At 36.3% G+C, this 12,726-nt stretch overlaps 1 protein-coding gene across 1 annotated transcript in view; it reads left to right on the forward strand.

Moving 5' to 3' along the window:
- Positions 1-12,726, forward strand: part of Tnks (tankyrase, TRF1-interacting ankyrin-related ADP-ribose polymerase) — a 180,948-nt gene that overhangs the window by 153,524 nt on the left and 14,698 nt on the right. Inside the window, exons 18-21 of the mRNA XM_005398362.2 lie at positions 3,135-3,323; positions 7,111-7,348; positions 8,036-8,118; positions 11,977-12,097. Of these exons, the coding sequence (XP_005398419.1) occupies positions 3,135-3,323; positions 7,111-7,348; positions 8,036-8,118; positions 11,977-12,097 (631 nt within the window). The remainder of the gene's footprint in view (positions 1-3,134; positions 3,324-7,110; positions 7,349-8,035; positions 8,119-11,976; positions 12,098-12,726) is intronic.

The following is a 12,726-nucleotide window of genomic DNA, read 5'->3' on the forward strand; positions in this document are numbered from 1 at the left end:
TGTGTATTCATTTCAGAAGCCCAATTTTGGATTGGGTCTTTGAATTTTGGGGGTCTGATTTTTTGTAATTCTTTATATGTTCTAGATAGAAGTCTTTTGTCTGAGGGACAGTTGGCTAAATTTTTTTTCCAAGTTCGCGGATTTTCTTTTTTCTCTGTTGGTGATTTCTTATGATATGCAAAATCTTTTCAGTAAGATGATATCTTTGAAGTGTGTTCTTTCTTCAGATGTTGATTCTTTGAAGTATTTTCCATGCAGTTTTGTTTTTGTTCATGAACTCTCTGCCTACCCCTATGTCTTCAAGATTTCTACCTACTTTCTCTTCCAGTAGATTGAGTGTTTCTGTTTTAATATTTAGATCTTTGATCCATTTTGACTTTAGTGTATGGTGATAGACATGGGTCTAGTTTTATTTTAGCATATAGAAAGCCTGGTTTTCCAGCACCGTTTATTAAAGAGTCTTTCTTCCAGTGAGCATGTTTGGCCCCTTTGTCAAAGATAAGGTGGCTGAGTGTGTTTGTAGTTTTGTCTGCATCATCTGTTCTATTCTGCTGATCCTCAGGTCTGTTTTTTTTTGTTTGTTTGTTTGGTTGGTTGGTTGGTTGATTGGTTGGTTGGTTGGTTTTTGCCAATACCGTGCTGATTTTATCACAATAGCTTTGTAGAATAATTTCAAGTCAGGGATTGAGATGCCTCCATCCTTGCCTTTTTTGCCCAGGATTGCTTTTGCTATTAGGTTTCTTCTGGTTCTGGGTGAATTTTAGAAATGTTTTCTCTAGATCTATGAAGTATACTAATGGTATTTTGATCGGGATTACATTGAATCTGTATAGCAATTTTAGGAGTATGGCCATTTTTACCATGTTGGTTGATGGTTATTTCTTGATGCATATTTATCCTTTTCCCTGTGGAGAACTTAGTTAGTTGTGTGTCTGTGGGATTACAGACATGTACTACTACACTCAGCTTGTTATATCATGTATGAAACATAATCAAAAACTACAGTGAACATTTAAACTTAAAAATTATTACAGTAAGAGACATATGCCAATAATGCTCTTCAACATCCCCCTCACTCAGGACATATGCCAGGACATATGCCAATAATGCTCTTCAACATCCCCCTCACTCAGGACACGTCCATTGTTCTTGCCACTTTTAGAAGGCATTCTGAAAGTCCTCCTTTGTCTCTTTAGTTGCACTATTATGGCTGCGTCAGTGTTGTAAACTGATTCAAAACATTTGCCTTTCTTGGTCATTTTGACTTTGGAGAAGAGTCAGAAGTCATGCAGGGCCAGATCCAGTGAATGGAGTAGATGAGGACATACTATCATGTTCTTTCTTATGAGCCTCTGTTGGGTGGCACTTGGCAGTAGCATTCACAGTTTTTATCATACCTTTTAAAGACACTCACGGAAGAGCTTGTTAGTTTTCTTTCTCAACTTTTTCATTTTCCAATGTTTTCCTTAAAAGTATGGTATTAGAGGGATTTTCTGACATCATCATGATAAAACCCCTGTAACAATTATATTACTTTAGCTGGAGCCCAAGCACATTTCTCTTCCTTCCATGTCCCACCTTTCTAAAATTAAACGAAGGCCTTCCTAGTCTTTTTATGTTGTGTTTGTCGTGTAAAACAGTTTGTCTTGCAGCTGGATTCTGAAACCCTATTAAATTGACTCCTTCTCCTGGAGACTTTCCAAAAGTTCAGTTCGTTTGCTAGGCTTTCCGGTTCAGTACTTTGCTCTCATAGAGTGAGTAGAACTGAGCTTCAGCTTATTTACTGCATTTGTCAGCCTTAATTATCAGTTACTATTTTTGCCCCAGTGGTATAGCTACTTAAAAGAATTACAGAGCCCAAGAATTGTGTTTTTGGTCTACTTGGACAGTAATGAACTCCTTCCTGCTTTTTCAGACATTTGTCAACAATTTAACAAGAATATAATTAGTTTCTCTAAGTATAAACTATAAATTCAACATAAAGAAAGTTTAATAATACGTACTGGATATACAACTGGCTTCTTCCATACACACATAGAGAAGCACATAATTTTCTTTGACTATCTAATTTTGGAAGCCTGTGTACATTAGTCTACCAAATTGTATTATGCTGTCAGTAAATATGGAAGTAGAATAAAAATAGTTATCAGAAATATAATATAAATAACTTATAACCTCACTCAGGAGAAACTTGAAATTATCCCATGCTTTTGGACTGCCTAAACAAAAATTGTTTTTCCAGTCTGTATCCTTTGAATAAAAGAGATAAATGACTAGAGTTTTATTTTAAGTGATTTTGATAGTATCATACATGGTACCTCTGTTTTCTTCTTTGGTGTTAGCCTAAAAATAATTGAACTCTAAAATTAATTATAGTCTTATAACCCCTAAAGGATCACAAAACTTGTCCTGTTCTTGGAAGCCTTAGTATGATTGTGCTGTCCCCACACACACTTCACTTCATATTGTCAACAATGGGAAGATTTTCTTAGGAGTTAACTAACTGAATGTTTTGTTATTTTCCCAAAGGCTGGGTAAAAAGGCATTTTGAATCTTTGGGTGAGTGTTTTAATAAATAGGTCAGATCACAACAGGTTAGAAGAGAAATGGGAAGATTTTAAGAGAAGTAGTAATATAGACTGCTTGTCTGAGAAGTTTGGCAGGTTGGTTAAACTACTAATAGAAGACCTAGAATCAAGTACAAGTTCATCTTATGTATTTGTTTTTATTTTTTTTTTTTTTTTTTTTTTTTTTTTTGTTTTTCTCCGGTACCAGGAACCGAACTCACGACCTTGCGCTTGCCAGGCAGGCGCTTTGCCGCTGAGCTAAATCCTCAGCCCCTGTTTTTAATATAGACTTGGCTATGCTAGACAGTTGAGTTAAAAGAAAAAAGCTCAGGCAGAATTAAGAATAAAAGAATACTTGTGGAACTGAGACTTTTGGAGGAAGCTAGAAAAGAGGAGAGTCCAAAATACAGATAGAGGGCCAAAATATTATGTTTATTTTAGAAGAAACTTCTATAAAGTTTGAGAATACAAACATAGAAAAGGTAAATTGTTGTAAGAAAACAGTGTGCATGTTGGAACTTCCAGATTGTCTCATTCTTAACCTTTTTTGTCCTTTTATTTCCTCAGCATGTTGACATAGCAGCGTTACTGATAAAATACAACACGTGTGTCAATGCAACAGATAAGTGGGCATTTACTCCTCTTCATGAAGCAGCCCAAAAAGGAAGGACACAGTTATGTGCCCTGCTCCTAGCACATGGTGCAGATCCAACTATGAAAAACCAGGAAGGTCAGACACCTTTAGACCTGGCAACAGTAAGTCCTGATTTCAGATACTCGCTCTTGTTCATAATAATTTCAGAGGTGACATTACTTTCTCCAGCTCAATAGGTTTACCTTTAGTAGTGTTCATTTTGTTTAGAATAAGAACAGATCTCCTTAAGCCAGACTCAGAAAGACAAGTATTACATGTTTTCTCTCATATGTAGAATCTAGGAAAAAGCAAAGAGAAAAAGATGACATAAAAAATAGAAGGGAGAAAGGGAAAGAAACTGCTCAAATTGGAAAGAACAACTGGGATGAGGGAAAAGAGAAAAATGAGAGAGAAAGTAGAAATGGTAGAAATAGCTATATTTATATACACAAGAGAGTTAAGCTAATTGTAATACCAGTTTCTATTGGTTTATTGAAAGGAACAATTAATGTGTAATTGATCAATCTTGCATGCCTGTGTCTGGTTGTCTGAGTAACTACTTTGAGGATAACAGTGTGTAGAGTAACAACCGTTATTGTTTTCTTATGGCCTTGTTTTGAAATTCTGTATATTTTTATGTTTTGTTTATGCCTTTGTTTTTGTTTTTTTTTTTATATTTTCTCTTTAAAATCAAAGAAAAAAAGACAAAATATATATGTATACACAAGGATAGCTGAGATAAGTGTATTGCTGATGTTTGTTGGTTTATTGAAAGGAACAGTTAATGCTTAAATTTTTTTCTGTTTTCTTGACCAATTTTGCATGCTTATATCTGGTAATCTGAACAACTTACTTGAAGACAATATATGGTTGTTATACTGTATAACAACCATTGACAATGGTTGTTATACAGTATAACAACCATTGCTGAATTCCTATCATCTTGTTTGATGAAGCTCTGTATTGTTTCTAATGTTTTCATTACTACTTGTTATTATCTTTAGTTGTTTGATCAATCTTGCATTCTTACATCTGGTAATCTGAGCAACTTCATTGAAGATAACAATATATAATAGAGCAACTATTGTTTTTTTGGGGGTTTTTTTTTGGTTTTTTCTCCGGTACCGGGAACTGAACTCACGACCTTGCGCTTGCCAGGCAGGCGCTTTTGCCGCTGAGCTAAATCCCCAGCCCCTAGAGCAACTATTGTTAATTCCTATCATCTTGTGTTGAAATCCTGTATTTTTATTGTTTTGTTTTTGTCTTCTTTGTTACTTTTTTCCTCTTTAAAATTTAAAAAAAAAAAATTTAAAGGCTAAAAAAAAAAAACCAGAGGGGAAACTAAAAAGGGATCTAGTGGGGAGTGAATATGATCAGTGTGAGACATGCATTGATAAATGTATCACAGTGAAACCACTCAGGAAAGTAATAAGCACTAATAAAAAATTAAAAGAACACACTTTCTTCTGAAAATTTCTCTGAAGTTTACATTTGTTATATTTAAAATTTTGTTAAGATAAACCAAGCAGTAAATTAACTTCATTAATTACTTCAAGTTAGTTTGAAGGAGAAAACAGGAATCATAGGAAAACCTAGTTCTAGTATGGATCCTCAATTACATTTAGCAAGCTATCTTAAACACATGGCATATTACTGTAGAATAATGTCCACTAAAGTATATATATAACATGTATATATTAATATGAAAAAGACAAAAAAATTCACTCTGGGCAGTATGTTATGAAAATAGAAAAGTCAATTAATATGCTGTAAAATATTTTTAAAACCAAGAATTAAATTTAATCGCTAAATTAAACATTGTATCACTTCTGAACTTTTGAAAGTCCAGGACTTAATAGTCACACAATTATAATTTTTAAGCCAGAAAGAATTTTTCCATGTTATATTCTATTTCATTTATCTATTGCTGAATAACAGACTATTTCAAAACTATTTTAAAACAACAATGATTAGTAATATCTCATGATTCCTTACATTGGCTAGGATAGTTTTACACTGAACTCACTTAGGGTCACTTGGGCAGTTGCATACACCTGGTGGCTGAAGCAGGAACATAAAGATGGCTTCACTAATATAATATGCTTGGGGCAGAGGTGGCTGAAGGGTGGAACTATTCTGTCAGTCCCCATATGGTGTCTCATCAAGTAATCTTGCTACAGTTTTTTAATAGGATTTTTTGCATTTCAAGAAGGCAGTGGTGGCCAGGCATGGTGGCACATGCCTGTAATACCAGCACTTGGGAGGCTGAGGCAGGAGGATCATTATAAGTTCGAGGCCAACCTGGGCTACAAACTGAGTTCAAGACCAGCCTAAACTGCATAGCAAGACCCTGTCTCAAAAAGACCAAAAAAAGGAGATAGCAAAAGCTATCATTCCTCTTGAAGGCTATGAAGCCCACCACATTTTCTTGCGCATAGCAAGTTGTGAACAACCAGCTTACATAAAAGGATAGAAAAATAGACTCTACTTCCTTTAAAGGCAAAGCAAAGATTTTGTAGTAGTCTTTAATGTACCAGTGTCCTTCCCTATGGCCACAAATTATGTACATTTCTCTCACATTTAAATTGTATTCACAGCCCTCCCAAGATGGGCAGGTAGCTGTCACTGGTCCATAGCAGTTCTGAAATCCAGTTCAGGCACATGTTTTCAGAACCATCTACTCAGGAGTCAGGAAGTGGTCCTTGTGCAGCCCGCTTCTGCCCCCAAGGAGTGGTTTTCATGGCTTGCTGTAACACTGGGCTGAATCTTCTGATTCATCCTACCCTTTCTGTAAGAAATGGTCCCTATTTTCAGCTAAGTGGCTTTTTCAACCTGCTGCATGCCCCTAGAAATGTGGAAACCAAGAGCCTTTCTTCATTTTGATCTATCTGTTCCTTTAGTCCCAACTGATATAGTTGTAAACTTGACTTTTCTATCTAGATACATGCTGTTGCATTGGACAGAAGCTCTGATATGGATTGCAAGTCAGGGTACTATGGAACAATGTCCTTAAGATTCTTAGAGAAGCTCTTCCATCTAGCTCAGAATTCAAAATCTACCTCTTAAAGAGTCTTGTTAGGACTTTGGGAATATAACCAAACCAGTGAATTGATTTTTACTCTGAGGGCCTCTATATTTGTCATAGTGTGTTTTTTTGTTTTGTTTTTTTCTGGTACCGGGGATCAAACTCACAACCTTATGCTTGCTGAGCAGGCGCTGTGCCACTGAGCTAAATCCCCAGCCCCAGGGCCTCTATATTTGATGTGTTGCCTGAGCTGTTTTTTCTTTGAGAAACTCTTGGGTTTTTTGTTTTCTGGTACCGGGAATCGAACTCACGACCTCACGCTTGCCAGGCAGGCACTCTGCCACTGAGCTAAATCCCCAGCCCCTCTTTGAGAAACTCTTGCAGGCAGGAAGGTTGAGGATGAGGAATAATTTTATTTTCCAACTTAGCATATCTTAAGTGAATATATTTCCGTAAAGAGAATAAAATAGTTCCTTAGTTCATTTCTCTCTTGCTGTAACTCGTTGTGGGCAAATAAAACAGATTGGCAGAGTCGCATTCTTAAGCTCGCCTAAGACAAATCTCCAAATTTCCTAGGTTCATTTTGCCTTCTGTAGCACTTCATGTGCCAGTGCTTGCAGACCACTGCATGGTTCACTTCCCATTTCTAGCCTTCAGTAGTAACTGCCTGTTTTCCAGCTGCTGCTGACAGCCACGTGCTTCCTCAGTGGCTCCAGCCAAAGCCTCGTCATAGTTTTTGTTACAGTAACGCACTGCTTCCAGGTTCCAGTTTCCCTGTCTGACCTTCACTTAAAGAAAAAGTTGGCAAAATGTTTGGTACTTAATGAAAAACTTAACATTTATAATATAGTGTTTTGTGTATGTTTTTTAATTATTCTTTTTAGGCTGATGATATCAGAGCTTTGCTGATAGATGCCATGCCCCCGGAAGCTTTACCTACCTGTTTTAAACCTCAGGCAACTGTAGTGAGTGCTTCTCTGATCTCACCAGCATCCACCCCCTCCTGCCTGTCTGCGGCCAGCAGCATAGATAACCTCACTGGCCCTTTAGCGGAGTTGGCAGTAGGAGGAGCCTCCAATGCAGGAGATGGGGCAGCCGGCACAGAAAGGAAGGAAGGAGAAGGTGAGTGTAGTGTGTGAACACTTATTTCTTTATACCTTTTTTTCCTGGAACACATTCACTTTTTTCTGTTGTTAGTTATTGAACACATCACTTAAAAATGTCCTGTCTGTAAATTCTTGAACAGACAACATCTTACAAGAAGTACTTCTCCATAGAAACCTACCATGTTCCCTGGCATCTACTTGTTATTTGTTTATACTGTATTCTAGTATGTCCATCTCCAACCATAGTATCTTACAATTGCTGAGTGAATCTTACTTACTGACATTACATTAGAAAACAGCTGATTATTTAAGGAATGTAAGTTAAATAGTACATTTTGATTTTTTAATTATTCAAAAGTATTGCTAGCCTATATAAAATAGTAGTTTATGTTAATAGAAGCATAATTACAATATTATATACTTACATATATTGTAAATTCTGTATTTTAAGACTATATTCTAGCCATATCATCAGAACAAATGCATATACTACTGATGTGATAAAGCACTCTCCTTTTACTTCTCAACCAAGCCCAGAGATAACTTGAAATATCTGAATTAAATTTATGTATTCTGAATTATGTTATGCTATATAAAATCTTGTATATAACCAAGGAACATGGCTTTAAGTAGATACTGAAAGTTTCTTTAGATTCATGAAATTCTTTCTGAGAGTCTTCATTTTAATATGTTTCTGTTCTAGTTGTGGGTCTTGACATGAATATCAGCCAATTCCTAAAAAGCCTTGGCCTTGAACATCTTCGGGATATCTTTGAAACAGAACAGGTAAATTGTTTTGTGTATATTTGAGACTTTAGTTAAATATTGAGTTATTAATTGCCACCCATTTTTCCCTCTTAACAACTGTTTTTAAACCTGTAATACATTTCTATAGCAGCCATTTTATATTTCCATCATAAATTATCTGAGCAATTGAGAGTCTTTAATTGTTATCTTGTTTTGTCGTTAAGACTGTGAGGGATGAAGCATAGTTCACCTAGCAAAACCCTGAATTCACTGTCCAGCACTGGAAAAACTAACAAGCCAAGACCATGAAACTACCTCAAAAGAATGTTTTCAAAATTGTCTTTTTTTTTTTTAATTTTGCTTTCAAAAAATATGTTAGCATTTATTCATCTCATTGCACTAGTGTTACTTACGAATCAGGATCCTTCGATTTCCATGCTGTTTTTATACTGGATAATGAGTTCTTCATATTGCATGTGTTCATTACCACTGTCAGCATTAAATACTGGAAGATGACCAACACCTGTGTTTAAGTTAAGAATTATGTATATACATGGAATCTTAGAATGGGCAAAGTATTTAGAACTCATTAAGTCACTCTTCTAGGTTATCCATGTCAGTCTTCCAGGCAGGGATGCTTGTAACTTAAATTATGTCCAAGTCTGCCCCCATATTTAGTCCATTTTCTCAGGTTTACTGAGTTTTGCACAGAAGTCTATCCTGCAGTCTGCATCTGTATTGTTTCCTAGGCCTGCCCTGATCAGTTGCCACAAACTTGGTGGCCAAACAGACATTTATTCCCTCAGAAGTCTGAATCAAAATGCTATCAGGGCTGCACACCCTATAGGCTCTAAGACCAAAGCCATCCCGGGTCTCTTCCAGCTTCCTTGACTTACGTTCACATTCCTTCAGTTCCTGCTTCCATCTTTACATCACTTTCTCGCCCATCTACCTTCTCTCTGCTTCTTTTATAAGACTTTAGGACCTGCCCGTGTAATCTTTTCCTCTGTGTTTCTCTTACTGAATTTGTGCCCTACACTAGATAATGATCTCTTTTCCGGATCTTTAATTGTATCTGGAAACTCCCATTTTTCTGTGACATTCACAGACTCTAGGGGTTAAAACATTGACATTTGTGAGGGCCACCAATCAGTCCACTGCAACATAATACAGGCTTTTGTATTTTAAAACCTAGTCAACTCGGGGCTGGGGATTTAGCTCAGCGGCACAGCGCCTGCCTGGCAAGTGCAAGGTCGTAAGTTCAGTTCCTGGTACCGGAAAAAAACCAAAAGAACCAAAAAGAAAAGAAAAAAAGAAAAAAACCTAGTCAACTCATCATAGAGTTTACCCTCCAGTCACTTACCTCTGCAAATCTACCCTGTTTTATCAGAAATATTCTGACCTTTTCAGTTATTCTTCATGTGATATAGCTTCTAAATTCTTCACTGGCCTTTGCCCCACCCTGGCTTCTTTGTAGACTTACAGTCATCTATGTAGCTGTAGCTAATTAAAACCCCCGGTCTTTTTTTCTTTCTCTTATGCTTTTTCTTGTTTTTTGCTAAATAATTTCTTTATATTATAGTTCGTCTCTAACACGTTTAATAGTCAAAATTCTTGAATAGAAGCAGCTTTGAACTAAATGAAGACCTTGATTCTAATTATTTTCGCCTTCTACTAGCTGTGTAAATCTGGGTTAAAAGGTATTTAACCTATCACTTCCTTTAACTGTAAAATACCTGCAAATGTCCAGAGAGTTATAATTCTAAGCCATAATGTGCCAATTTCTAAGATACACTTTAGTAAACACATCTCATGGGTCTTCTTTTTGGTGGTGAGGGCTTAAGAGAGTGCTATAAGAATTTCCGTGTATTCATCTTCTGATTTATAGAGATTGTTTAGGTGAATATTAAAAGCAGTAAGAATTCTTTTACCTCATTGCTTTTTTGAAGGTTTTTGTGTTAACACATTATCCTCTACTACAGGCATATTAAAGCCATATCCCTTCATTCTAATCATATCCAAAATAATTGTGGAATTTCAAATGCTTCTTCACTTGATAAACCTAATTTGAACAAGTACAGTAGTACCTCAGTTCATGAATGCTTTTGTTTGCAAACAGTTTGGCTTACAACAGAAGCTTTTGGCAAAATTTTGTTTGTGTTTGCAAATTCTGCATCAGGTTACAGAAATGACTGTGACCATCTTGCCCACACAAACACAAACGTGGACATCTTTTCCAAAAGTGTACAACAAATTTTTCCAAGGTTGTAGAACAAAAAGTTTGTGAACCAAAGTGCCTCTGTAATAGTGTGTCAATAAAAGAAACTGTAAGGAAAGCAGATGAATTGGATTTTAGACGAGTTATTCCAAGATTCATGACGTTTATATCCCTATAAGCTGCTAAAAATATCTTTCTGAACATCATCTTTAAAGTTACTCCCTCTTAACCTTGAATTTGTTATATCCAGATAATCACAAGTCTTTGGGCTATTTCCATCTATCATGTATTTGCAGTAGAATACTAACAGATAGTAATTAAAGGCACATCTAAATAAAAATGTAAAGGTTCTTATTATTTTGTGAACTGTTCTGTTTCAAAGATAACTATTTCAGAACTGTTGCTTTTAAAAGCTCTGATGAAAACTTCCTTTGGGTGATTCAAAGTGAATTGCCCATTTTTTGCAGTTGAGCAATTATTTCTTAAACAGCCCCTTAGAAGCAATATGCTAAATTACTTCAGAGAATAAGTGATGTGTGCTCATGAGATGCACTGAGATGATCAGACTCATACAATATTTCATTCTGACAAGAAAAATCAGCAGAACTCCAGGCCTAATTTGTCAGTTTTTTAAATGTTATGCCCAAGTAGGATAGAAAAAGCTATGGCTGGACTACAAATATCTCATTTGACTTAGAAAAAGAATGTCTATAAAAGGATTTCTTAGTTTTCCAAGGAAATAAAACATCAGAAGCTATGTTTGGATTGTCACAGAGCCCACTTCTAAGCTGTGAAATTATAGATCAGCCCTGAAAAGATGTAGCTGCCTGGTTTTATTCTGTATGCTTCAGAACGCTGCCACTGGGTGGTAGTACAGTCCCACTTACTTGTTAGGTACAGTTATTCCATACTTTTGAGCCAACTAATCATCTCCATCTACAAGGAGAAAATAACCAGAAGTTTCAAACCACTATCTTACACAAAAACAGGCTGTGTTATGCAGCAGGAATTGTTAAATCGTAGAATCTGTGAGAAATTTAAAAACCATCTACTCTCTCTTTCCTTGTCCAAACTGAAAGTTTTTAGGTAGCATCTCTATAAGCTGATCTCTAACTTAATATATACTTAAGATCTAAATCTCACTACTTTCTAGGCAGCCTGTTCCTACCTTGAATATATGTTAGTAGTGGGAGTTTCCTTATTTTTACCTAAAACCTGCTAATCTAAAACTGCTTACTCCTTTTACCACAGTCTGTTTAATTGTACCAAACATCCCTCCCTTTCTCCTATCATTCCTTTCTATTACCTGCTGGATTCTAGGATATGGGATTTCCCCATTTTCAAGCTACTGCTCCCTAAGTCTCAAGGTAAACAGAAGATTGTAGAAGTAAATCATCAAAGAGAAATATAGCAGTGATCATTTTGTATGTCTGCCTTATTGTTTTTCCCTTTTTAATTCCCCATTGATTTAAAGCAAACAGAGTATTTCAAATTGGGAAAAAAGCTGATAAGGTAATCAAGGAAACTTTAAGAAAATAGTAAGGTCATACTTACAAAGAAAAAAAAGAGTCTTTAAAATTTCTATGGTAATCATAGCTTTGTAGACAAATGGATGAGCTTTTGTCCTCTGAGGAACTGTTAAAGATTCAGCAACTAATTGGGTTTTTTTCATTTTTCAGATTACACTAGATGTGTTGGCTGATATGGGTCATGAAGAATTGAAAGAAATAGGCATCAATGCATATGGACACCGCCACAAATTAATCAAAGGAGTAGAAAGACTTTTAGGTGGACAACAAGGTAAACTATTTGGAAAAGATTTTCAGAAATTAGTGACACAAGATTAATGTCAGGGCTGGCGTTAGAGGTCAGGCAGTGTGACCACAAAGTCTGTGCATGTAATTGTCACAGAATCTCATGTCCTTCCCATCTCAATGATTGGCATCACACTCGCATCATGCCCAAAGATCTGGGATCATTCTGCTGTCTTTCCCTACACTTTCTGTCCTAAGTCCTCCATAACCTCTGTAGCGCTCTTCTGGTTTTTCCCACTGTTCTTACCTAATTCAAGCCACTAGCACCAGTCTCTCCTGGACCGTCTCAGGTGTGTTCCAGCTTCTCTCCAACTTTCACCTTTGCCTCCTGCCAGTACCTTCTCTGCACTGTAACTGGAGGACTTTTCACACTCAGTGTATGAGAAAATCACTCCATTGCTTAAAGCATTCAAAAGGATCCCATAGATTTTTGGATGAAATCAGACACTGTAACCCAGATCTTCATAATGTGACCTTGAACCTTTCACCCTCCCTCCCTCATGACTGTCAGCTCAGTCTTTTTCCATTGTCCTTTGTTGTTACAAGCCTCTTATAAATTTTCTTCTTTGTGTTTGTCATTTCTCTATTTGTTGGACATACTTTCACTACAGGAAG

Source organism: Chinchilla lanigera, unplaced genomic scaffold (genome assembly GCF_000276665.1).
Source record: "Chinchilla lanigera isolate Chin_1 unplaced genomic scaffold, ChiLan1.0 scaffold00062, whole genome shotgun sequence".
NCBI lineage: Eukaryota > Metazoa > Chordata > Mammalia > Rodentia > Chinchillidae > Chinchilla > Chinchilla lanigera.